Source organism: Ovis canadensis, chromosome 5 (genome assembly GCF_042477335.2).
Source record: "Ovis canadensis isolate MfBH-ARS-UI-01 breed Bighorn chromosome 5, ARS-UI_OviCan_v2, whole genome shotgun sequence".
Lineage (NCBI taxonomy): Eukaryota > Metazoa > Chordata > Mammalia > Artiodactyla > Bovidae > Ovis > Ovis canadensis.
The window spans coordinates 26,373,283-26,399,033 of NC_091249.1; the positions used below are offsets into that span (position 1 = coordinate 26,373,283).

A 25,751-nucleotide genomic window follows, 5' to 3' on the forward strand; every position below is an offset into this window, starting at 1 on the left:
TTCTTGCCTGGAGAATCCCAAGGACAGAGGAGCCTGGCAGGTTACAGTCCATAGTGTCGCAAAGAGTCAGACACCACAGAAGCAACTTAGCACTCATGCATGCAGAATATAATAAGCCATTTTTACTGATTACAATGTTAAGTCCCACGATTATCGAGGTTTCCAGGTATCTGGATGTAAGTTTCTCACTTTGCTTTTTCCATTTTAAGACTGACAATTGTCTCCCTCTTCCTACTGTTGTAGCAATTCTTCTGTCAAGCAGACTGGGCACTTGTGTTGGGAGATTTTATCTTCCTCACCCCAGGATTGTGCTTTAACACACTAACAGGTTGTTGCTTTTTAGTTAATTTTCCCTTCACTTTCAAAATGTCATGCACTTTCTATTTCCTCCAATTCTTCTTTTTTGGAATATATAAGTAGTCTCGTCATATTATGTGTTAAATACTCTTGGGAGAAAAGAGAGTCTCATTCACATAATAGCTTATGTTTTCAGGTAGCATATTCTTTTTTAAAAAAAATAGTTATTTGTTTTTGGCTCCACTGGGTCTTCGTTGCTAAACACAGGCTTTCTCTAGTTGCAACAAGTGGGGGCTACTCTCTGTTGCTGTGCACAGGCTTCTCATTGCTGCTGGCTTCTCTTGTTGCAGGGCACATAGAGCATGGGCTCAGCAGTTGTGGTGTGCAGGCTTAGTTGCTCTGCAGTATGTGGGATCTTCCCAGACCAGGATCATACCCAATCCCCTGCATTGGCAGGTGGATTCTTAACCACTGGAATCGCAAAGTCCTCAAGTATCATATTCTAACCTTGATCTCAGGTTCTGAGTGTGGACTCTTTTCTGTTGCTGTCACATCTAGATACCCCCCTTGTGGTCACATGTTAGAAGAGTTTCAAAATCAGGGTAAGGATTTATTAGGTGGACATTTTCAAAGGCAAGTGATGGAATTTGGTCAACCCTTTCTGAGACATAAATCTGTACTCCCCGCCGTTTGCATCACCTAGTGGCAGCAGTTCAATTCTAAAGTCTGGAAATCTGAGTGAGAGTCATTTCACCAGCTCTTGCTGGAGTGCCAAGTATTTTGCATCCATACCTTCATCTTACCTCATCTTTATCTTTCCATGGGGCCATAGACAAACAGGAGGATGTTAAAAGAACCTGACTTATAGATCAACAGAGAATAAAATTAGTTAGAATGACATATTGACAGTGTATGAGATTTGCCATAGTACGTCCTTGCCAATATTTGGTATTGATTTGTATCTTTTTGTTTTTTAAATGGTTACCAACTTTGTGCTTAGTCTCTCAGTCATGCCAGACTCTTTGTGACCCCATGGACTGTAGCCCCCCAGGTTCCTCTGTCCACGGAACTTTTGAGGCAAGAATACTGGAGCAGGTTTCCATTTCCTATTCCAGGGGATCTTTCAGACCTATGGATCAAACCCACATCTCTTGCACTGGCAGGTGGATTCTTTGCCACTAGCACCTCCTGGGAATCCCCCTTACCAACTTTATTGAAGTGCAGTTTACATAGTACAACATCACCCATTGTAAGTGTATAAGTCCATGATTTTAGTAAATTTATAGAGTTGTGCGATTATCAGCATAATCCAGGTTTAGAACATTTCCATCACTTTGAAAAAGCTCCCTCATTGCCTTTCACAGTTAATCTTCACTCCCACCCTTACAGTTTGACCAATACTTTTCTGCTTTCTGTTTCTATAAACTTGCCTTATGGAGACATTTCATACCAATGGAATCACATAATATGTAGTCTTTTGTCTTTATCTTGTTTCACTTAGTATAAAAGGTTCTGGTTCATTCATAACATGTATCAGCAATTTGTCCCTTTAATTTCTTCATGGTATTCCATTGTTAATGATATTCCATTGTATGGAAATATTTTTTTTCCCCTCCATTCTTTGGTTAATGGGCACTTGGGTTCCTTCCACTTTTCACTACTGTGAATGATGTTACGAGCATTCGTATATGTAAATGTCTATGGGAAGACATGTTTGCATTTCTCTTGGGTAAATGCCTAAGCATGAGACCGCTAAGTCATATAGTATTTGTTCTTAAGTTTTTAAGAAATTGTTTGTGGCTGTACTATTTTATATTCCCAGCAGCTCTAGTTTCTCCACTTAGTAGTGTCTGCTTTACTATTATTATAGTCTATCTAGTGGGTGTTGTAGTGGCATCTCACTGAAGCTTTCATTTGCATTTTCCTAATTACTAATGATATTCAGCACATTTTTATGTGATTTTTTTGACCATTCATGTATCTTTTTTTGAGAAACATCTATTAAGAATCTTGTCCATTTAAAACATTTGAGTTACCTGTCTTTTATTATTGAGTTGTAAGAGCGCTTAAAATTTTTTTAATATAAGCTCTTTATCAAACATATTTGCAGAAAGAATTCATGAGAATGAGAAAAGTGCTGAAAAGTATGCCTCGCACTAGAACACTGTGCTGGTGGTAGGGTGAGCCGTTAATAATAGATTTACTTCAGTGATACCTGTTAATGCCATTATGAACTACAATGCTTATAGTGCAGTTTTGTGATAAGAATTCAATGAGGCAGAAATGGAAAGGGAGAAGAAAGGATAGAATTTGATGACCATTGAGAAGCGAGTGGTTGAACTGAGTTTTGGACACGAACTCCCAGAGCACTGAGAGAACACAGATGAGCCAGGCCATTGTTTTCCCCATTAAATATGCTGGGTCTGCACCAACACGTGAATGAGCTGATTTTCTAGTTCCACATTGATCTGGGCTCCAGAAGATTGGTCTTCAAAGTAAAACCTAATCCAGCAACAACAACATTTGGGAATTTGTTAGAAAGGCAAATTTTGAGTCCCATGCCCAATCTTCTGAGATTCATATTCTGAGTGTGGGGCCAGCAATATGGGTTTGGACAGACACTCCAGTGGATTCTGATGCAAGAAACAGTTTGAAAAATTCTGCTCTAAAGCCCATGTTTAGTATGCTTATGGTTTGTGTGTGTGTGTTATTTCATTTGGGGGCTTTCCGAGTGGCTCAGCTTGTAAAGAATCTGCCTGCAGTGTGGGAGACCTGGGTTCAATCCCTGTGTTGGGAAGATCTTCTGGAGAAGGGAAAGGCTAACCACTCCAGTGTCCTGGCCTGAAGAATGCCATGGACTGTATAGTCCAAGCGATTGCAAAGAGCTGGACACGACTGAGCGATTTTCACTTCACTATTTTATTTTTAAAATTTGTATTGGGGTGTAGTTGATTTACAATGTTGTGTTAGTTTCAGGAGGTGTACAGCAAAGTAAATTAGTTGTACATATATTCACTCTTTTAAAAAATGTTTATTTACTTATTATTTTTGGCTGCACCAGGCCTTAGTTACAGCATGCAGGCTTTAGTTATGTGGTGAGGGCTCCAGGGTGTGAGGACTCAGTAATTGTGGGGCATGGGCTCAGTAGTTTTGTCTTGTGGGCTTAGTAATCCAGGGGCATGTGAGATCTTAGTTCCCCAACAAGGGTTTGAATCCGTGTCCCATGCATTGGAAGGTGGATTCTTCACCACTGGACCATCAAGGGGAGTCCCTATCCACTCTTTTTTTTTAAGATTCTTTTCCCATATATGTCATTACAGAGTATTGAGTAGAGTTCCCTGTGCTATACAGTAGATCCTTATTAGTTATCTATTTTTATGTATAAATAGATATTATTTATCTATCTATAAAATAGATACTAGTTTATATATAGTAATGAGTATATTCCTGGAGAAGGAAATAGCAACCCACTCCAGTATTCTTGCCTGGAGAACCTCATGAACAGATAAGCCTGGAGGGTCCATGGGGTCACAAAGAGTTGGACACGACTTACGACTGAACAACAATGTGGATATGTCAGTCCCATTCTCCCAATTTATCCCTCCATCCCCTTTCCTTATGCTTGGTTTTGTTTTCCCTGCTTGCTGGTTGGAAGCTTTGGAGAATTCTCAAGGAATAAGCTATACATTGTTCTGCATTTTATTTCTATTTGTTGGTACAATGTGGGAAAGAATAAATTAGTTTAGAGTGAGTGCAGAGGACAGAAAGAAAAGAGGTTGAGAAAGTAAGATTAAAAGAAGGACAGAAGGTAAAGAAAAAGATGAAAAATATTTTCAGTTCAATTTACAATATAGATGTTACAGTGTTCTAAAAGAATGGGTTCTTGTACATCAATTAAGTGTCCTATCACATGTATTTGTTCTTTTTTAAAAAAAATATTTTAAATTGGAGTATAGCTGATTAACAATGTTGTGATAGTTTCAGGTGAACAGTGAAGATACTCAGCCATACATATACATGTATCCATTTTCCCCCAAACCCCCTCCCATCCAGGCTGCCACATAACATTGAGCAGAGTTCCTTGTGCCATAAAGTAGGTCCTTGGTTATCCGTTTTAAATAGAGCAGTGTGTACCTTTCCATCCCAAAGTCCTTAACTATCCCTTTCCCCCAGCAACCATAAATTCGATCTCTAGGTGTATGAGTCTGTTTCTGTTTTCACATTTTTTTTTTCTCATCAGACTCAGCCACAACATGGAAACCAAAAACCAAACAGATGTAGCAGAATTTCTCCTCCTTGGTCTCTCAGAAGATCCAGAACAGCAGCCCCTCCTCTTTGGTCTATTCCTGACCATGTACCTGGTCACTGTGCTTGGCAACCTGCTCATCATGCTGGCCATCGGCTCTGACTCCCACCTGCACACCCCCATGTACTTCTTCCTCTCCAACCTGTCCTTCACTGACCTCTGTTTCAGCACCACCACAGTCCCCAAGATGCTCGTGAACATTGAAAGACGGAGCAAATCCATCAGTTACACAGGCTGCCTCACCCAGGTTTGTTTCGTCCTGTTATTTGCAGGCTTGGAAAACTTTCTCCTTGCAGCGATGGCCTATGACCGCTATGTGGCCATCTGCCACCCACTGAGGTACGTCGTCATCATGAACCCCTGCCTCTGTGGCCTGTTGATTCTACTCTCCCTGGTCATTAGCAGTGCAGACGCCCTGCTCCACACTCTGATGGTATTACGACTGTCCTTCTGCACAGAGCTGGAAATCCCCCATTTCTTCTGTGAATTGGATCAGGTCATCAAGCTGGCCTGTTCTGATACCCTCATCAATAACATCCTGGTATATTTAGTGACTAGCATATTGGGTGGTGTTCCTCTCCTTGGCATTATCTTCTCTTACACTCTAATTGTCTCCTCTGTTCTGAGAATGCCCTCAGCTGGTGGGAAATATAGAGCCTTTTCCACCTGTGGATCTCATCTCTCTGTGGTTTCCTTATTTTATGGGACAGCTTTTGGAGTGTACATTAGTTCTGCACTTACACACTCTTCCAAGGAGACAGCAATAGCCTCTTTGATGTACACGGTGGTCCCTCCAATGTTGAACCCCTTTATCTACAGCCTGAGGAACAGAGATGTGAAGCAAGCCTTGTGCAAACTTACCTGAGGAACGTCTCCTTCTTGTAGTTGTGTCGCCTACCTTGTACTTGGGCTGCAGTATGAGTCAACAAACAAGAAGAGTAGATTGCCTGGCTCTTACTTCAAAGTGCTGTGGTGATGAAATTCCAAAATAACTAATGCAGTTCATTGTAGGCTTGAAAACTGACTTTGCTCTTCTCTAATAATGAGATGTTTGAAATGTGTGTGAACTTTTTGGTCAGGTTCTATCAAATTAGAACCTGAATTAGGCCTTCTTTCTATAGTGATACTGAGGGTAATGCTTTTAGGAGAATGGTTGGGCTAGAAAGAGGACACTAATGACAAAATATTGTAATTATGTGAAGGGATGGATATGATCATTATTCTGGCAGCAGTAGTAATTTCATTAGGTTTATATATCAAATTATCATGTTACTTTCCATTGATTATCTGTTTTACATAGCCAGTGGAAATTAACATGACAATTTGCTATATATACCTAATGAAATTATAACATTGATATATGGCAGAAATGAAACCAATATTGTAATGCAATTACCCTTAAATTAAAAATAAGGATAATTTAAATTGTCACATTAAACAACTCAAATGAATATATATTTTTTATTTACTAATTTATTTTATTTTGGCTGCACTGGGTCTACATTATGGCCTACAGGCTTTCTCTGGTTGTGGAGCATGGAGCCAGTTGCCCTACTGCATGTGGGATCTTGGTTCTCCCAGCAAGAACTGAACCTGTGTCCCATAAATTGGAAGGTGGATTCTTAACCACTGGACTACCAGGGAAGTCCCAGTATGTATTTTTAAAAAGAGGTGGAGAGGAAAACATAGTGTCCTCTTAGCTTCTCAGGGTGAGACAATCAGTCAACATGAATTTGGGAGAAAAGAAGGAATTTGTCAAATTAAGGTCCTTTTTTTGTTTGTTTTGGAGAAGGAAATGGCAACCCACTCCAGTATTCTTGCCTGGAGAATCCCACGGATGGAGGAGCCTGGCGGGCTACAGTCCACGGGTCGCAAAGAGTCGGACACGACTGAGCAACTTCACTCACTTCACTTTGTTTGTTTCCTTTCCTATGCAAAAGCTTTTAGTTTCTGGTAGCTTCCTTGTTTGTTTATTTCTTAAAGTTTTTTTTTTTTTTTTTTACTGTGCATCATTTTAAAAGTCTTTATTGAATTTGTTATAATATTATTTCTGTTTTATGTTCTGGTCTTCTGGCTGTGAGGCATGTGGGAGCTTAGCTCCCTGACCAGGGATTGAATCTGAATCCCCTGCATTGGAAGGCAAAGTCTTAACCACTGGGCCACTTACTTTTTTATTTTTGTTCTGGTGCCTTTGCTTTTGGTGTCAAATCCAAATATTCATTGCCAAAACCAGTATCAAAGAGCTTAAACTCTGTATTTTCTTCAGGAGTTTTACATTTCAGGTGGTACATTAAAAAAATTTAATCTAGCTTGAGTTGACTTTTGTGAGTGGTGTAATAAAGGGGTCAAGTTTTATTTTTTAATCCATATTACCTGAAAGAGTAAGTATTGACTTACTTATGGAGATAAATCAGCAGAGCCACTTGGCTCCACTTTGCCTGTCCTTTAATGTTTCCAGTCTTTTGGTAAAACATGGAACATGAAAAGCTTTATCTTTCTGTGAGCCCCAGATGAATCTTTGCATATTTTACTCAATATTCATATGTTCAAAATTTATTGCTATTAAGATGGTGAACAGCGATATTACAATGCCATCCTGTCATTAGTTTATTTTGTAAAGATTTTTTGATGCGGATGAATTTTAAAGTATTTATTGAATTTATTACAATATTCCTTCTGCTTAATGTTTTGGGTTTTTGGCTGCAAAGCCTGTGGAATCTTAGCTCTCCACACAGGGATTGAACCCACACCCCTTGCAGTGGAAAGTGAAGTCTTAACCACTGGACCACCAAGGAAGTCCCTCGCCATTAGTTTGTTTTCAGAAAATATATCTTGAAAAATATAAACTAAGACAATTCCTATTGAAAGCATTAAAATGTAAAGTAAATTGATGACCACATGAAAATACCGACGTTCTTAAAGAAAATGTTTTTAAGTGAATATTAAAAACATGGATCATCATTTATATCTTCAATTATGGATGAAATCTCATGAAATCTACTAAATAATGGACAAAGCTGCACACTAGTGTATGGGCATTGTCTTTTTTTAATCATAATAAAATTGAATATGAAGGACATGCTGCTGCTGCTAAGTCGCTTCAGTCGTGTCCGACTCTGTGTGACCCCATAGATGGCAGCCCACCAGGCTCCCCCGCCCCTGGGATTCTCCAGGCATTGGAGTGGGTTGCCATTTCCTTTTCCAATGCATGAAAGTGAAAAGTGAAAGTGAAGTCACTCAGTTGTGTCTGACTCTTTGTGACCCCATGGACTGCAGCCTACCAGGCTCCTCCATCCATGGGATTTTCCAGGCAAGAGTACTGGAGTGGGGTGCCATTGCCTTCTCTGATGAAGGACATAGTTCAATCCAAAGTTCTCCAATGTGGAGAAAATGTATGTTGAATCTATTATGTGAAAATTGAAAAAAGATGATAATGAAAGTCTAAAAAGGGAGTAGGAAGTCTGTGTATATTGACCACAGTAATGATTGATTACAGAGGAAAATCAGATTCTGCTCTGTAAAACTGAGATGAGAAATTAAGAAACAGAAAACATTCAACAACTCTAGAGTTGCACCATAAAGAAGGTTGAGTGCCAGAGAATTGATATTTTCGAACTGTGGTGCTGAAGAAGATTCTTGAGTGTTCCTTGGACAATAAGGAGATCAAACCAGTCAATCCTATTGGAAATCAACCTTGAATATTCATTGGAAGGACTGATGCTGAAGCTGAAGCTTCAGTACGTTGACCACCTGATGTGAAGAGCTGACTCACTGGAAAAGACTATCAAGGATAGCAGCCCCTGCTCACTGCAACTAGTGAAAATCCACCTGCAGCAAAGGAGACCCGGAGCAGCCAAAAATTTAAAAAAAAAAAAAAAAAAAAAAACTTTGTAAAAGAGGAAAAGATAAAAAAATTAAAAAAAGAGGAGAAGATTCTTGTTAGCCTTAAGAAGAAAAAAGGAAATTGAACAAAGTTCACTTGGATACTTCAAATGCTTTTGTAGTTGTGGGATCTTAAACATTTTAGTCTGTGCTAATTACTTGGCAGGGATCTTAGCCCCTGGTATAAAAGACTTGCTGTTTAAGATGCTCACAACTGGATGAGAAAATGAGACCTTATATCAAATCTCTTACCTTCCCTACCACACACAAAACAGTGTATGAAATAAATACATGCAGACTCTTTCCTGTTTAGCTGTCAGTCACATTTTTACTTGAAAGCTAATGAGAAAAGACATCATACTACTTCAGATTTTAAATGAACAGTAGTAATTAATCTCCATGAATAGGTTATTAATTCTAGACCTATTTTTCCTTTCCTTTATTCTCTAGGTAGGTAGCCCAACGGGACCCATCCCATCCTTTATTTCCAAGTTTTTATGACATATGCTAAGTTGCTTCAGTTGTGCCCAACTCTTTGTGACCCCATGGACTATAGCCCACCAGGCTCTGCTGTCCATGGGATTCTCCGGGCAAGAATACCAGCATGGGTTGCCATTTCCTTCTCTGGTTTTATGACATATTTAGAAATAATTAATCCCCTGATACTCAGTAACTTGATCTGTTCTCTATTACTTTTATGTTTTGGTACATCTGTCTCAGTTGTATAATTAGCAGGTAATGTCAGGAAAATAAATATTGAAAATCAATCATGATAGTCAGATCCTCTTCCTCTTTTTCTGTTGGGCCCCATTACAGACTGGGTGGCTTGGGTACTGGCACCTGCAGGAGTCCCTAGTTTATGTGCCAGGATTAATTCAATGACATTTCTACTTCCTGTGTTAAGACCCCTGAGAATGTGCTTATTGATTGCCCAAAACAGACAAGAGTTGATTCCCTAAATTCTGGTTGCTTTATTACATTTTTGCATTTTTCTTGAGAATCGATGGTTTTGAGAAAGTCTCCAAGGTGTGAACAGCTTATTAGTATACTAATGTTTAGAGCTGAATGGACCAAGGCATATTTTCTTCATTAATGGGAAATTCTGCACCATGAACATGGGGTCAGCACAAGTAACCATAGCAACATCAATCCTCCGAGCTAAGACTTTGACTCAGACAGCCCTGAGCACAACTGCGCTGCAGCACTTGCCCTGGGAATAAGTATGACATGGTGAAGATCCCACGTGCCACAGCTGAGACCTGATGTAGCCAAATAAATGAATAATACTTGTGGACACAGTAGGGGAAGAAGAGAATGGGACAAATGGAGAAAGCATCATCAACATATATACACTGCCATGTGTAACGCAGATAGCCAGTGAGAAGTTGCTATATAACATGGAGCCCAGCCTGGTGCTCTATGATGACCTAGAGAGGTGGGTTGGTAGGAAGGGAGAGAGGCTCAGGAGGAAGGGGACATTTGTATAATTATGGCCGATTTGCATTGTTGTACAGCAGAAAACCCATACAACATTGTAAAGCAATTTCCCCCAATTGTATACTTATGTCTGATTCATGTTGATGTTTGACAGAAACCAACACATTTCTGCAAAAAATTATCCTTCAATTAGAAAATAAATAAATATAACAAAAGAAAAAATAATAAATTTAAAAATAAAATTTAAAAGAGAAATGAAATAATGCCGTTTACAGCAACATGGATGGACCTAGAGATTGTCATTACCTAGAATTGTCATTATTGTTGTTGCTGTTTAGTCACTAAGTTGTGTCCAACTCTTGGGACCCCATGGACCATCGGGTTCCCCTGTTCATGGGATTCTCCAGGCAAGAATACTGGAGTGGGTTGCCATGCCCTCCTCCAGGGGATCTTCCCAACCCAGGCATCGAACCCAGGTCTCCTGCATTGGCAGGCGGTTTCTTTACCACTGAGCCACCAGGGAAGCCCAGAGCTTGTCATACTGAATGAAATAAGTCAGACAGAGAATGATAGATACTGTATGGCATCACTGGTATGTAATACAAAAAATACAACAGACAAGTTAATGTAACTAAAAAGAAGCAGACTCTCAGATATAGAGAACAAATTAGTGGTTACCAGGGGGGAGGGAGGGAGGGGCAAAAGAGAGGTGGGGGGAATAGGTGGCTCAAACTATTGGGTATAATATAGACTACAGGGGTGTATTTTGCAACATGTAGATTATAGTCAGCATTTTGTAACAACTGTAAATAGTGTATAACCTTCAGAAATTATGTGAAAAATAAAAATCACTCATTTAACTTTTCTCATGCTGTAGCTACCTTGGAAACCATACTATTTTTCTCTTTTGAGTTTTTATTATTTGTGTTGAAACAGTTGGGTTATTTATCTTAACTGCTATATACTTAGACCCGGCTTTAACCCCTGGGTCGGGAAGGTCCTCTGGAGATGGGAATGGCTACCCACTCCGATATTCTTGCCTGGAGAACTCTATGGACAGAGGAGACTGGTGGGCTACAGCCCATGGGGTTGCAGAGAGTCAGACATGACTGAGCTACTACCACAAAAAAGATTACCATAAGTCCGTGCCAAATGATCTTTGACATCATTGATATTTTGGGGGGTGGTTCCTTTATTTAAGTGAGAGTTGGACTGTGAGGAAAGCTGAGCGCCGAAGATTTGATGCGTTTGAACTGTGGTGTTGGAGAAGACTCTTGAGAGTCCCTTGGCCTGCAAGGAGATCCAACCAGTCCATTCTGAAGGAGATCAGCCCTGGGATTTCTTTGGAAGGAATGAAGCTGAAACTCCAGTACTTTGGCCACCTCATGCGAAGACCTAACTCATTGGAAAAGACTCCGATGCAGGAGGAGAAGGGGACGACCGAGGATGAGATGGCTGGATGGCATCACGGACTTGATAGATGTGAGTCTGAGTGAACTCCGGGAGTTGGTGATGGACAGGGAGGCCTGGTGTGCTGCGACTCATGGTGTCGCGAAGAGTCGGACACGACTGAGCGACTGAGCTGACTGACTGACTGACACAAGCAAGAGGCCCAGTGCAGTTGTCAGCACATCTATTTTTCCTGGACATTCACAGCTGTTAAGCACATGATTGTCTTTTTCTTCTCTTTTTTCACCTAGCATAAAAATACTCAGGATTAACTGGTTTTTTGGATCTTCATTTCCTTATGAAGGCTCCTGTGTCACAGGAAACTTAAATAAATAGACAATATCACCAAGCAAATGCTTGACATCTGAGACATCTTAATCTCGCTGTAGTAATTTGTTTATGGCATAATCATGACTGGACAAAATAGCACAGTTTATTATAAGAAGGATAGTGAGGGATGGAACAAGAAGAGGAGAGATATAGAGAACAATCCTGAGATGATAACTTCTAATTTCAGGGAGGAATTCATGTTCTGAAGTGACCACTATATCTTGCTTATGTATAGAAACAGAAAGAGGGGACACATTCTAGTACATTTCATTCTGATTCACTAATGCCACTTCCCTATGCTATTCTCCTGTCTCAAAATATCACAGTTTATTTCTTCTAGAAGCAAGGGGCATTTGCACTGGGACACACACATACACACACATACACGTGCAAATAACCACACATGCACACACATACTCATACATGTGTATAAAAACAGCTTAACACAATGCCGAGAGACACACTAAAGTTAAGACTGTAGTTGCCTCCGAGAATGGAAGGGCAGGAATGCAGGAAAATAAAAATGGAATACTGTCTCTATGCAAAATGTTTTGTTACTTTAAGAGAACTGTTTCGCTTCTGCATTCACCATATCCATTTTTTTACCGTTTGATCTCCAGGGAAATTCTCATTTGATGATTATGTCTTCTGATGATTTAGCCCCTTATTTTATTTCTAGGTGATTTTATTTTCTTATGCACAGGTAAAAAGAAAATGAAAGGAATGCTTGAGGCTTTGTTTTGTTGTTTAGTTGCTAAGTCGTGACCCCATGGACAGTAGCTGGGACTTCCTAGGTGGCGCTAGCAGTAAAGAATTCACCTGCCAGTGCAGGAGGCACAGGAGAGGCGGGTTTAAACCCTGGGTGGGGAAGATCTCCTGGAGGAGGAAATGGCAACCTGCTCCAGTATTCGTGCCTCGAGAACCCCATGGACAGAAGAACTTGGCTGGCTACAGTCCATAGGGTTTCAGGGAGTCAGACATGACTGAAGTTACTCAGCAAGCATGCGCACACACACATTATATTACTATATGAGCCAGCAGTTCCACTCCTGGGTATATATTTGGAGAAAAACATGGTTTATTCAGAAAGTAAATTTTAGGTGGAGAATTAAGTATCTCCTTGTCAGTAGATACTTTAAATAAGTGAATTAAATGGTCTAATCTGAAGGACAGAGATTGGGAAAAAGATAAAAGAAACCTGATGTGAATATGTGTGATTTATAAGAGACTCACTGGAGATCCACAAACACAAATACATTGCAAATGGAAGAATGGAAAAATTTAGGTAAATCATTACCAAAAGAGAGTTAATATAGTATTAATGTAGACTTTAAGTCAAAACTGTTAAACTAGACAAAGATAGATAGATAGAAATAGGTAGACAGTCACATAGAGACAAAATGGTTAATAATCAAGATTATAGAACAATTAGAGACATATATACACTAAACAATACTGCCTCAAAATATGTGAAGCAAACTTGACGGAAGTGAAGTGAGAAATCCAAATGTCTATACTAACACTTACAGATTTTAATGCAAATTTTCAGCAAAGGATAGTAACTCTGGATAAACAACAACAACAACAAAAAAAACGACACAGAAGGCTTAAAACTCACTATAAACTAACAAAGCCCAAGAGACACAAACACTGTGCTGTGTGCTTAGTTGCTCAGTTGTGTCCAACTCTGCAAACACAGGGACTGTAGCCTGCCAGGCTCCTTTGTCCTTGGGGACTCTCCAGGCAAGAATACTGGAGTGGGATGCCATGCCCTTCTCCAGGGGATGTTCCCAACCCAGGGACTGAACCCAGGTCTGCCCCATTACAGGCAGATTCTTTACTGTCTGAGACACCAGGAAAGCCCTATATAAACACTACACACAACAAAAGCAGAAAGAACAATCCTCTCCAGTGCACATAGAACACTCCCTAGATAGTTTACATCTTAGGCCACAAAGCAAGTATCAATAAATTTGAAAATATTGGACTCATACAGTATTATTTCTGACTACAGTGGTATGAATCTAGAAATATATAAGAGAATGTGCGTGCACATGCTGAAGTGCTTCAGTTGTATCTGACTCTTTGTGGCCCCATGGACTATAGCCCACCAGTCTCCTCCATCCATGGGATTCTCCAGCCAAGAATACTGAACTGAGTTGCCACGGTCTTCTCCAGGGGATCTTCCCAACTCAGGGATCGAACCCTATCTCCTGCACTGAAGGCAGCTTCTTTACTGTCTGAACCACCAGGGAAGCCCTATATAAGAGAAAAACATCTAGAAAACACACAAGTGTGCGGCAATTAAATAACACAGTCCTGAAAAGGCAGTGGTATCTTACTGATGAGTTTTCTCAAAGCTTCCTTCATGTCCCTGTTCCTCAAACTATAGATGAAAGGGTTCATCATTTGAGGGACAACTGTGTAAATCACTGAAGCCACTGCAGTCTGCCTGGGAGAATTGATAAGAGCAGAGCTAATGTACACCCCCAAGCCTGTGCCATAAAATAAGGACACAATTGAGAGGTGAGAAACACAGGTGGAAAAAGCTTTGTACTTTCCACTCACTGATGGCATTCTCAAAACTGAGGAGACAATTTGAGTATAGGAGAATATGATTCCACACACAGGAACACCCCCAAATATGCTAGCTGCCAAATATATCAGGATATTGTTGATGAGGGTATCAGAGCATGCAAGCTTGATGACCTGAACAACTTCACAGAAGAAGAGGGGGATTTCCAGATCTGTGCAAAACGTCAGCTGCAACACCATCAGGCCGTGGAGCAGGGCATCCACGATGCTAATAGACAAGGAGAATAGACTCAGCCAACCACAAAGACGAAAGTTCATGATGGCCATGTACCTCAGTGGGTGACAAATGGCCACATACCGGTCATAGGCCATTACTGCAAGGAGAAAACTTTCCAAACTAGCAAACACCAGGACAAAGCAGAGCTGGGTGAGGCAGCCTGTATAAGTGATGCTCTGATTCTGTGTTTGGATGTTCACCAGCATCTTTGGGATCGTGGTCGTGCTTAAACAGATGTCAGTAAAGGACAGGTTGTAGAGAAAGAGGTACATGGGGGTGTGGAGGTGGGAGTCAGAGATGACAGCCATGATGATGAGCAGGTTTCCCAGAATGGTGACTAGGTATATGAACAGGAACAGAATGAAGTGGAGTGGCTGCAGTTCCAGATCCTTTGTCACTTCCATAAGAAGGAATTCTGAAACTCCTGTTTTGTTTCTGGGTCCCATGTTGTGGACAAATCTGCTAAGAAAGATGGAAACTGACAACACAATCAAATGTGGGTTTTATGCACCAGCAGGAAGCAAAACATTATCATGGGATGAGATGGAGACAAACAGAAGAACAAGAAACGTGTCTTCTGTATGCATGTTATTCTGATACTTTCTTAAAAACTGAGGCTGATAAGCAGAATGTCATCCATTGTTAATTCCCATAAGGGCTTAATGGGTAGTCATTTTTTTAATATTACACTATTCATACTGTATTTTAGACATAATTTTATTTCTGTTTATTTTTGGCCGTGCTGGGTCTTCCTTGCTGCCTGGGCTCTTCTCCAGTTGCAGCAGGGTCTACTCTCTAGTTGTGGTGCACAGGCTTCTCACTGCCGTGGCTTATATTTTTGCAGAGCATGGGCTCCATGGTGTGTGGGCTCAGTAGTTGCAGCTCTAGGGCTCTGGGGCACAGGCTCAATAGTTGTGGTCCATGAACCTTAGTAGCTCCACAGTGTGTGGGATCTTCCTGGATCAGGGATCAAACCCATGTCTCCCAAGTAGGCAGAAAGGTTCTTTACCATTGAAGCACCAGGAAAGCAATTGTATTATTTATACTACACTACTTGGTAATTTTTTAGAGAGAAGCAGACTAAGGAGGCAACTGAACATTGTGCTTCGATCCCCAGAGACCCCAGAGCCAAGCAACTGGAATAATACATAGGTGAGCGGCTAAGCACACATGTCAAGAACCAGGAGTGGGAAAATAAGGTGAACTTCACCAGACTTCCTGTCCACCCACTACCCACCACCAAAAGATCACAAGCAAACGTCAGACAATTTTATAACAGTCATCCTGTTTTTTGAGATGCAGATTTCAAATATAGCAAATGTGTACATATCAATCCCAAACTGGGATTCTTCCTTCCATTCTTCCCCACTGGCAACCAGAAGTTTGTTCTCTAAGTCTGTGAGTCTATTTCTGTTTTGTAAATAACCAACAACGTCCTTTTCATACTCTTCATGGGATTTTCAAGGCAAGAATTCTGAAGTGATTTGCCATTCCCTTCTCCATGGCACCATGTTTTGTCAGAACTCTCCACCACAACCCATCTGAAGATATTAAGAAGAGGTGGCAAGAATACAGAGAAGAGCTATGCAAAAAAAATCTTAATTTACCAAGATAATCTCAATGGCGTGATCACTCACCTAGAGCCAGACATCCTTGAGTGTGAAGTCAAGTGGTCCTTAGGAAGCATCACTATGAACAAAGCTAGTGGAGGTGATGGAATTCCAGCTGAACTGTTTCAAATCCTAGAAGATGATGCTGTTATAGTGATGCACTCAATATGCCAGCAAATTTGGAAAACTTAGCGGTGGCCACAAGACTGGAAAAGTTCAGTTTTCATTCCAATCCCAAAGAAGGGCATTGCTAAAGAATGTTCAAACTGCTGCAAGAACTTCCAGATGTTGAAGCTGGATTTAAAAAAGGCAGAGGAACCAGAGATCAAATTGCCAACATCTGTTGGATCATAGAAAAAGCAAGAGAATTCCAGAAAAGCATCTACTTTTGCTTCATTGACTATGCTAAAGCCTCTGACTGTGCCAGACCATTTTATCTGCTTCCTGTGAAACCTGTATGCAGGTCAATAAGCAGCAGTTAGAATCGGACATGGAACAACAGACTGGTTCCAAATTGGCAAAGGAATATATCAAGGCTGTATATCATTACCCTGTTCATTTAACTTGTATGCAGAGTACTTCATGTGAAATGCCAGGCTGGATGAAGCACAGGCTGGAATCAAGATTGCCAGGAGTAATATCAATAACCTCAGATATGCAGATGACACCACCCTGATGGCAGAAAGCAAAGAGGAACTAAAGAGCCTCTTGATAAATGTCAAAGAGGAGAGTGAAGAAGCTGGCTTAAAACTCCACATTCAAAAAACTAAGATCATGGCATCCGGTCCCATCACTTCATGACAAATAGATGGGGAAATAATGGAAACAGGACAGACTATTTTCTTGGGCTCCAAAATCACTGCAGATGGTGACTGCAGCCATGAAATTAAGACCCGCTCCTTGGAAGAAAAGCTATGCCAAACCTAAACAGCATATTAAAAAGCAGACACATTACTTTGCCAACAAAGGTCCACCTAGTCAAGGCTATGGTTTTTCCAGTAGTCATGTATGGATGTGAGAGTTAGCCTATAAAGAAAGCTGAACATCGAAGAATTGATGCTTTTGAACTGTGATGTTGGAGAAGACTCTTGAGAGTCCCTTGGATTTCAAGGAGATCAAAACAGTCTATCCTAAAGGAAATCAGTCCTGAATATTCATTGAAAGAACTGATGCTGAAGCTGAAACTCCAATACTTTGGCCACCTGATTTGAAGTGACTCATTGGAAAAGACCCTGATGCTGGGAAAGACTGAAAGTAGGAGGAGAAGGGGACGACAGAGGATGAGATGGTTGGATGGCATCATGGACTCAATGGACATGAATTTGAGAAAGTTCCAGGAGATGGTGAAGGACAGGAAAGCTTGGCATGCTCAGTCCATGGAGTTGCACAGAGTCAGACGTGACTGAGTGACTGAACAAGAATGAGGTCATACTGTACAGCAAAGGGAACTCTGCTCAATGTTATGTGGCAGCCTGGATGGGAGGGGAGTTTGGGGGGGGGAGAATGGATACATGTATATGTATGGTTGAGTCCATTTGCTGTCCACCTGAAGCTATCACAACAGTGTTAATCAGCTATACTCCAATATAAAATAAAAAGGTAAAATAAGAGTTGCAGATTTCAACTCAAGAGGAAACAGTCTTGATTGTGGGAGAGCGTGAATACAATACTAGTAAGTGAAAGGTGTTTGAATACTGGTGCAAAGTATAAGGAAACATGAGATGAAGATGATGGACAGTCAGGCAGGAACCTTCTGGATAGCTTTGTTCTAATAATCTGATGCATATTCTCTCATCACAAATAAACCTACAGTGAGACACCTGCCCTCATTTCCAAACCTTACTGAGGGACATCATGTTACCTGGGGGGCATCACACTGGAATGATGGTTGACATTTCTGCTGAGTGTTCCATCTGTATTCAGGAGAGGTAGAGGAATTGAGGGAGCCACCAGGCTCCTGGGCAAGAGGGATCATCCATGGAAGGAGGCTCAGGTGTGTTACTGCTTTTCAGGGAAAGGACTGTTGAATGGGATGGTCACAGGCAGATCACAATCTCCGTACTCCCTAGAGGTTCAATTTCCAAAGCTCCTCATTAGTCAAGCAATTTTATTATCACTGTGATCCCAGGACTGTGCCAATCCTTAGAGACCAAGGATACAATTCTGTAATGCTATACTATACTACATATATAAAATCTTATAATGTTATTTTATTATATTTTATATATTATAATTAATTATAAAATATATGCTATACATTACACAAATAGCATATTTTAAAGTGTAATTGTTAGTATAAAAACCAACACAAATATTTCAGGGTTTATCTCTCCAAGGGTCATTAAATGTTTCTGATCATAATCTTAATCTTATACACAATTGTGTATATTGTACACAATTGAATTGCAATATATTCTCTGTGACAATCCTGTCTCTGATCAATCACTATATCACAGCCACTTTTTCTAATTTATCAAAATGGCTTCAATATATATTAATAGTTTTCTTCGCTTTCTGTCTCTATGTGTGCTCAGTCATGTCCAACTCTCTGTGACCCCTTGGACTGTAGCCTGGCAGGCTCCTCTGTCCATGGAATTATCAAGGCAAGAATACTAGAGTGGCTTGTCATTTCCTCCAGGGGATCTTCCTGACCCTGAGACTGTACCCTCATCTCCTATGTCTCCTGCATAGCATGTGGAATCTTTACTGCTGAGCTATGGAGGAAGCCCTTTAGTTGAATGGTGTGCTACAATAATTAAGACCTATTAAACTGGTACAGGTGTAAATATAAGACTTGTTGATGATAATATAGAGCCCAGAAAAGGACCAGAACATAAATGAACAGTTTATTCAGGGACATATAAATGAATTTGGATCCTTACCTCCCATCAAGGCAAAACTAAATTCTAGAAAGAGTATTGTTTCAAATGTAAAAGCTAAAATGGTGAATCCCTCAGATTGAAGTAACCTTGGATTTTATTAAAAAATGTCTAGGGAGCACAAACCATTGTGGAAAGTATTGACAAGTGCACTGCATTAAAACTAAGCACTTGTGTTCTTCCCATCACTCCCCAAAAGCTTTAAAAAAATATCCAAGAGTAATAAACACATGCAAAAAGAAATTTGCAGTGCATATAACTGAAAATAATAACCTGGTGATACAAAGCCAGGTGAATCAATTAGAAAAAGATAAGCAACTCAGGAGAAACACCACAAACAGAAACTTAACAGAAAGGAAATAAGTATCTGAAAATTCTATCAATCATTTAATAATAAGATATACATGAATTATTAAATCATTTTCATACCCATTAGACTGCCAGTATTCTTGAAAATTTGTTGGTGATGATATAGATCATCAGTAGTTTCCAATGTCAATCTTAAAGGAAATCAACCCTGAATATTCATTGAAAGGACTGTTGCTGAAGCTGAAGCTCCAATATTTTGGTCACCTGATGCAAACAGCCAACTCATTGGAAAAGATCCAGATGCTGGGGAAGATTGAAGGCAGAATGAGAAGAGGGTGTAGAGATGAGATGACTGGATGTCATCACTGATACAATGAACTTGGGCAAACTCTGGGAGATGATGAGGGACAGGGAGGCCTGTCATACTGCAGTCCTTGGGGTCATGACAAGTCAGGCATGACTGGGAGGCTGAACAGCAACTTTCCAGTTCAGTTCAGTTCAGTTGCTCAGTTGTGTCCACCTCTGTCGTGTCTGACAGCTTTCCAATATATGTATAAATTTGTTCAAAAGAAGACTTATTGTAACCATGCAAAAGAGACTTGGTATCTTTAGTACCCAACATTTCCATCCCAATTACACAACACTCTTATTTACACCAGACACATATAAGGCACTATTCAAAATGATTTATTTATAACACCAGAAAACTAGTCACAAGGAAAGAAAATTTCCAGCAGTATCAGAAAGAACATATATTTTGAAGAGATACCACATATGACTTACAAGTCCAGAGTATTGGAAATGAGTTCATTTCTGCTGCATAAATACTAATTCTTTTATTAAATGACACAGATTAGAAAAACAAGCTGATAATACAACATGAAGGAAAACTAACCTAATTGCTAAAGAAAGTAGTAAAAGTATGTGAGAACAGTAAGTTTACAAATTATGAATATAAGCACATCATGGAACCCAATGATGCTAGTTAATCTTACTGAGTCCTTTAGTACATGTCAGAAGTTGTCTGAGGTGTTTTATTGCTTCTGGGGATAGAATTCAAAGGAAAAATTGCACTGCCTTTAGTCAGGCTTAGGCTCTCAAAATAAGCATTTTCTCCACCTTGAGGATGAGCTTCAGATGGGACATTTGATCCTATTCATGGTGAAGAGGATGAAGGGTGTATGTTGCAGATGACTCCATGCACTATTAAATATTAAGACCTATATGATTGAGTCAGTTTTCTGTTTCTGGTAAACATTTTGTGATATGATGCCTGTATGTGTTGCAGCCGTCTTGGCTCACAAGGGAAACAACTGCTCCCAGGTTAAAGACACCACCTGGAGGAGTAAACAGCTTTTCTCTACATTCCCCAGTTCTGAAGCCTTCGCAATGTACGAGAACATTGTTTTGGCACATTCGAATCAGGGTTACTTTATCTCAGTAAAGATGAAAGCTTCCTCACTGATCAAAATGGAATGTCTTGTAATCATCCCAAACCACTGAGACAGCAACAATATAGCAGTTACAGAGGTCAGAAAACTGAGTTGTGGTGGATGCTGGTGTTGCCGTGTACACATACAGTCTATCTGTGGTCGGTATCAGGAATGACTGAGTTGGAGTTTGCAAGAACAGCTCTCCACATGTTTCACAGCAGGCCTGACCACGGGATGCAATTCTGTCGTTGTTCAGTCACTAAGTTGTGTCCGACTCTTTGTGACCCCATGAACTGCAGCACATCAGGCTCCTCTGGCCTTTACTGTCTCCTGAAGTTTGCTCAAATTTGTGTCCATTGAGTCAGTGATCCTATCTAACTATTTCATCCTCTGCTGACCCCTTCTCCTTTTGTCTTCAATCTTTCCCAGCATCCCAGCTCCAGTGAGTCAGCTCTTCCCATCTGGTAGCCAAAGCATTGGAGCTTCAGCTTCAGCATCAGTCCCTCCAATGAATATTCAGGGTTGATTTCCTTTAGGATTGACTGCTTTGATCTCCTTGCAGTCCAAGGAACTCTGAAGAGTCTTCTCCAGCACCACAGTTTGAAAGCATCAATTCTTTGGTGTTAGCCTTCTTTATGGTTTAAGTCTCATATCTGTACATGACTACTGGAAAAACCACTTGTTATTGTTCAGTCATTAAATCTTGTCTGACCCTTTGAGACACCATGGACTGCAGCAAGCCAGGCTTCCCTGTCCTTCATATCTCCTAGAGTATGCTCAAACTCATGTCCACTGAGTTGGTGAAAAAGCATAGCTTTGACTATATAGATCTTTCTCAGAACCAACCAAGAGATCAGGCAAACTCAAGGCTCTTGTGTCCTGACATATCCAAAATTTCCACATTTCTTCTTTTGATGTTCCAACGATATCAGTATATCTCTTGCCGCTGTTAGCTTCTTAAGGAATGCATGGAGGAAAACAAGATTAGGAAATGGGACTCATTTGTGAAACATCACTGAGCCAAGCAAACAGCAGGTTGGGTTTCAACCTCAAGTTAAAATTCACTTAGCCACTATGTTATCTAGTCATTTTAGAATAAGTTGGTGGGACAAGAGTCCGGCTTTCTGGTTCACCTGACATTCTTGTGATGTTGGTTCCTTCTAGAAATGCCAGTACAAAGCAGAAGAGACAATCACAGGAAAGAAGGAGTCCTAACGATGAGTTTCCTCAAGGCTCCTTTCATGTCCCTGTTCCTCAGGCTATAAATGAAGGGGTTCATCATCTGAGGAACAACAGTGTACATCATTGAAAGCACGGCAGTGTTTCTGGACGAGTTAGTAAGAGCAGAACTAATGTACACCCCAAAACCTGTCCCATAGAATAAGGACACAACTGAGAGGTGAGAGCCACAGGTGGAAAAAGCTTTATACTTTCCACTTGCTGATGGCATTCTCAAGACAGAGGACACTATCTGACTATAAGAGAAAATGATTCCACACACAGGAATACCCCCAAATATGCTAGTTGCCAAATATATCAGGATATTGTTAATGAGGGTATCAGAACATGCAAGCTTGATGACCTGAACAACTTCACAGAAGAAGAGGGGGATTTCCAGATCTGTGCAAAAGGTCAGCTGCAACACCATCAGGCTGTGGAGCAGGGCATCCACGATGCTAATAAACAAGGAGAATAGAATCAGCTGGCCACAGAGGCAGGAGCTCATGATGACAATATACCTTAGTGGGTGACAAATGGCCGCATACTGGTCATAGGCCATTACTGCAAGAAGACTATTTTCCAAACTAACAAAGATTAGGACGAAGCAGAGCTGGATGAGGCAGCTTGTATAAGTGATGCTCTGATTCTGTGTTTGGATATTCACTAGCATCTTTGGGATCGTGGTTGTGCTTAAACAAATGTCAGTAAAGGACAAGTTGTAGAGAAAGAGGTACATGGGGGTGTGGAGGTGGGAGTCAGAGATGACAGCCATGATAATGAGCAGGTTTCCCAGAATGGTGACTAGGTATATGAACAGGAACAGAATGACGTGGAGTGGCTGCAGTTCCAGATCTTCTGTCACTTCCATAAGAAGGAATTCTGAAACTCCTGTTTTGTTTCTGGGTCCCATGTTATGGAAAAATCTGGTGAGAAGGATGGAAACTGACAACATCAAATGTGAGTTTTCTGCACTAGCAGGAGAATCACAAAAGGCAAACACTATCTTGGGATGAGATGGAGACAGAGAAGAATAAGAAACATTCCTTCTGTACACATATGATTCTGTTTTTTTGAAAAACTGAACCTGATACAGCAGATATCATCCATTGTTAATTCCCATAGGGGCTTAAGGGGTAGTCACTTTTTATAATACACTAACTATACTATTTAGATTATTTGAGACACTTGGTAATTTTCTAAAGAGAGACTAAGGAGGCAGCTGAATATTCTGTCTAGATCCCCAGAGACCTCAGAGCCAGGAAACTGAAATAATACATAGGTATGTCACTAACCTTGATCTCCTTTGGACAGCAAGGAGATCAAACCAGTCAGTCCTAAAGGGAATCAACCACGAATATTCATTGGAAGGACTGATGCTGAAGCTGAAGCTCCAACATTTTAGCCACCTGATGTGAAGAGTCGACTCCTTGGAAAGGACTCTGATGCTGGGAAAGATTGAGGACGGGAGGAGAAGTGGGCAACAGAGGATAAGTTGGTTGGATACTATCACTGACTCAATGGACATGAATTTGAGCAAACCTCGGGAGACAGTGAAGGACAGGGAAGCCTGGCATGCCGCAGTCCATAGTGTAGCAAAGAGTTGGACACGGCTTAGCGACTGAACAGCAATAACAAATTGTCGAGAACTGAATGAGAAGATAAGATGAACTTTACCAAACTTCCTGTCCACCCACCCCATACCACCACAAGATTGCGAGTGAATGTTGGAAAAATTTTAAAGGTTATCCTGTTTTAAGAAATGCAGATTTGAAATATAGTGTATGTAATATTGATTCCAAACTCCCTAACGGTCCCTTCCTCTCATTCTTCCTGCCTTAGCAACCCTAAGTGTGTTCTCTAAGTCTGTGAATCTGTTTCTGTTTTGTAAATAACCATAAGGTCCTACTTTGTACCATAGGGAACTCTGCTCAGTGTTATGTGGCAGCCTAGATGGGAAGAGAGTTGTGGGAAGAATGGATATATGTATATATATGGCTGAGTGCCTTTGCTGTCCACCTTAAATGGTGACAACGTTGTGTGTATGTGTGTGTGGCCATGCTCAGTTGTGTCCAACTCTCTTGTGACTCCATGGACTCTAGCCTGCCAGGCTCCTCTCTCCATGGGATTTTTCAGGCAAGAATACTGGAGTGGGTTGCCATTTCATTCTCTCAGATGTCTTCTTGACCCAGAGATGGAAACCATGTCTCTTGCATCTGCTGCATTGCAGGTGGATTCTTTACCACTGTGCCACCTGGGAAGCCCACTAACCTGCTCTACTCCAGTGCAAAGTAAAAAGTTCAAAAAAGGGAGATGCAGATTTCAACTCAAGACAATTGGTCTTGGTTATAGTAGAGAGTGACTACAACATTAGTCAACGAGAGGCATTTGAATACTGGTGCAAAGTACAAGGAAACTTGAGAAGAAGATGTAAGACAGGCAGGAGGCCTGGAGTAGCTTATTTCTAATCTTCTGATGTATATTCTTTTCTCATAGCTTCCTCTGGATAAGTATAGCGAGACACCTGTCCTCATTTCCAAATCTTACTGAGGGACATTAGGTTACCTGAGTGGCATCACAGTGGAATGATGGTTGACATTTCTGCTGAGTGTTCCATACAGATCTGTATTCAGGAGGGGCAGAGGAACTGAGTGAGCCACCAGGCTCCAAGGCAAGAAGGGTCATCTATGGACAGAGGCTCAGGTGTGTTACTGCTTTTCAGGGAAAGGACTGTTGAATGGGACGGTCACAGGCAGATCACAATCTCTGTACTCCCTAGAGGTTCAATTTCCAAAGCTCCTCATTAGTCAAGCAATTTTATCACTGTGATCCCAGGACTGTGCCAATCCTTAAAGACCAAGGATATAATTCTATAATGCTTAGTATATTATACTAATCTATACTATATATAATCCTATAATATAATAAGCTATAATATTATGTTTTGTATATTATAATTACGTATAAAATATATGCTATGTATCACACAAGTAACACTTTAAAAACATACCTGTTAATGTAAAAAAAAAACCAACAAAAATGTCAGGGTTTCATGTTTCCTGAATCTTAATCTTGAGCATGTATTTTTCACACAAATTTTATTCATTGCAATATATTCTCTGTGACAATACCATCTCTGATCAATCAGTATATCATGGCCATCTTTTCTAATTTATCAAAATAGCTTCAATATATATTAATAGTTTTCTTCACTTTCTGTCTCTGTGTGTGCTCAGTCATGTTCAACTCTTTGTGATCCCATGGACTACAGTCCAGGCTCCTCTGTCCATGGGATTAAGGCAAGAATACTGGAGTGGGTTGCCATTTCCTCCTCCAGGGGATCTTCCTGACCCAGAGATTGAACTTGGGTCTCCTGCATTGCAGGCAGATTCTTTACAACTGTGCCACCTGGGAAGCCGATTAATTGACTCTACTCTGGTGTAAAATAAAAAGTTCAAAAAAGGGAGATGCAGATTTTAACATCTGAGCCATTGAGGAAGCTCTTTAGCTGAATGGTTTGCTACAATAATTAAGACCTATAAAATTAGTACAGGAGTAAATATGACTTGCTGATGATAATGCAGAGCCCAGCCTAAGACCACGCATAAATGGACAGTTTATTCAGGGATAGAAAAATGAATTTGGATCTCTGCCTCACATCAAGGCAAAACTAAATTCCAGAAAGGGTTTGTTTCAAATATAAAAGCCAAAATGATGAATCCCTCAGATTCAAGTAACCCTGGGATTTATAAACACATCTGGGAGCACAAACCATTATGGAAGGCATTG

General features: G+C 40.5%; 3 protein-coding genes across 3 annotated transcripts; 1 reads left to right on the forward strand and 2 right to left on the reverse strand.

Annotated features, from left to right (window-relative positions):
* The first annotated feature begins 392 nt into the window (after positions 1 to 392).
* LOC138441712 (olfactory receptor 7G3-like) lies at positions 393 to 5,468 on the forward strand. The gene is made up of 2 exons (XM_069592801.1): positions 393 to 410; positions 4,548 to 5,468. The coding sequence occupies exon 2, from the start codon at positions 4,551 to 4,553 to the stop codon at positions 5,466 to 5,468; it is 918 nt and encodes a 305-aa protein (XP_069448902.1). The 5' UTR covers positions 393 to 410; positions 4,548 to 4,550.
* An 8,537-nt stretch (positions 5,469 to 14,005) lies between these two features.
* Positions 14,006 to 14,959, reverse strand: LOC138441713 (olfactory receptor 7G1-like). Its single transcript, XM_069592802.1, has one exon. The coding sequence runs from the start codon at positions 14,957 to 14,959 to the stop codon at positions 14,006 to 14,008; it is 954 nt and encodes a 317-aa protein (XP_069448903.1).
* Positions 14,960 to 21,936: 6,977 nt separating this feature from the next.
* Positions 21,937 to 22,875, reverse strand: LOC138441715 (olfactory receptor 7G1-like). The gene has a single exon (XM_069592804.1). The coding sequence runs from the start codon at positions 22,873 to 22,875 to the stop codon at positions 21,937 to 21,939; it is 939 nt and encodes a 312-aa protein (XP_069448905.1).
* Between the last annotated feature and the right edge of the window lie 2,876 nt (positions 22,876 to 25,751).

Coding starts and splice junctions, on each gene's coding strand:
- LOC138441712 (XM_069592801.1), top strand. CDS start 4,551: ATGGAAACCAAAAACCAAACAGATGTAGCAGAATTTCTCCTCCTTGGT.
- LOC138441713 (XM_069592802.1), bottom strand. CDS start 14,959: ATGGGACCCAGAAACAAAACAGGAGTTTCAGAATTCCTTCTTATGGAA.
- LOC138441715 (XM_069592804.1), bottom strand. CDS start 22,875: ATGGGACCCAGAAACAAAACAGGAGTTTCAGAATTCCTTCTTATGGAA.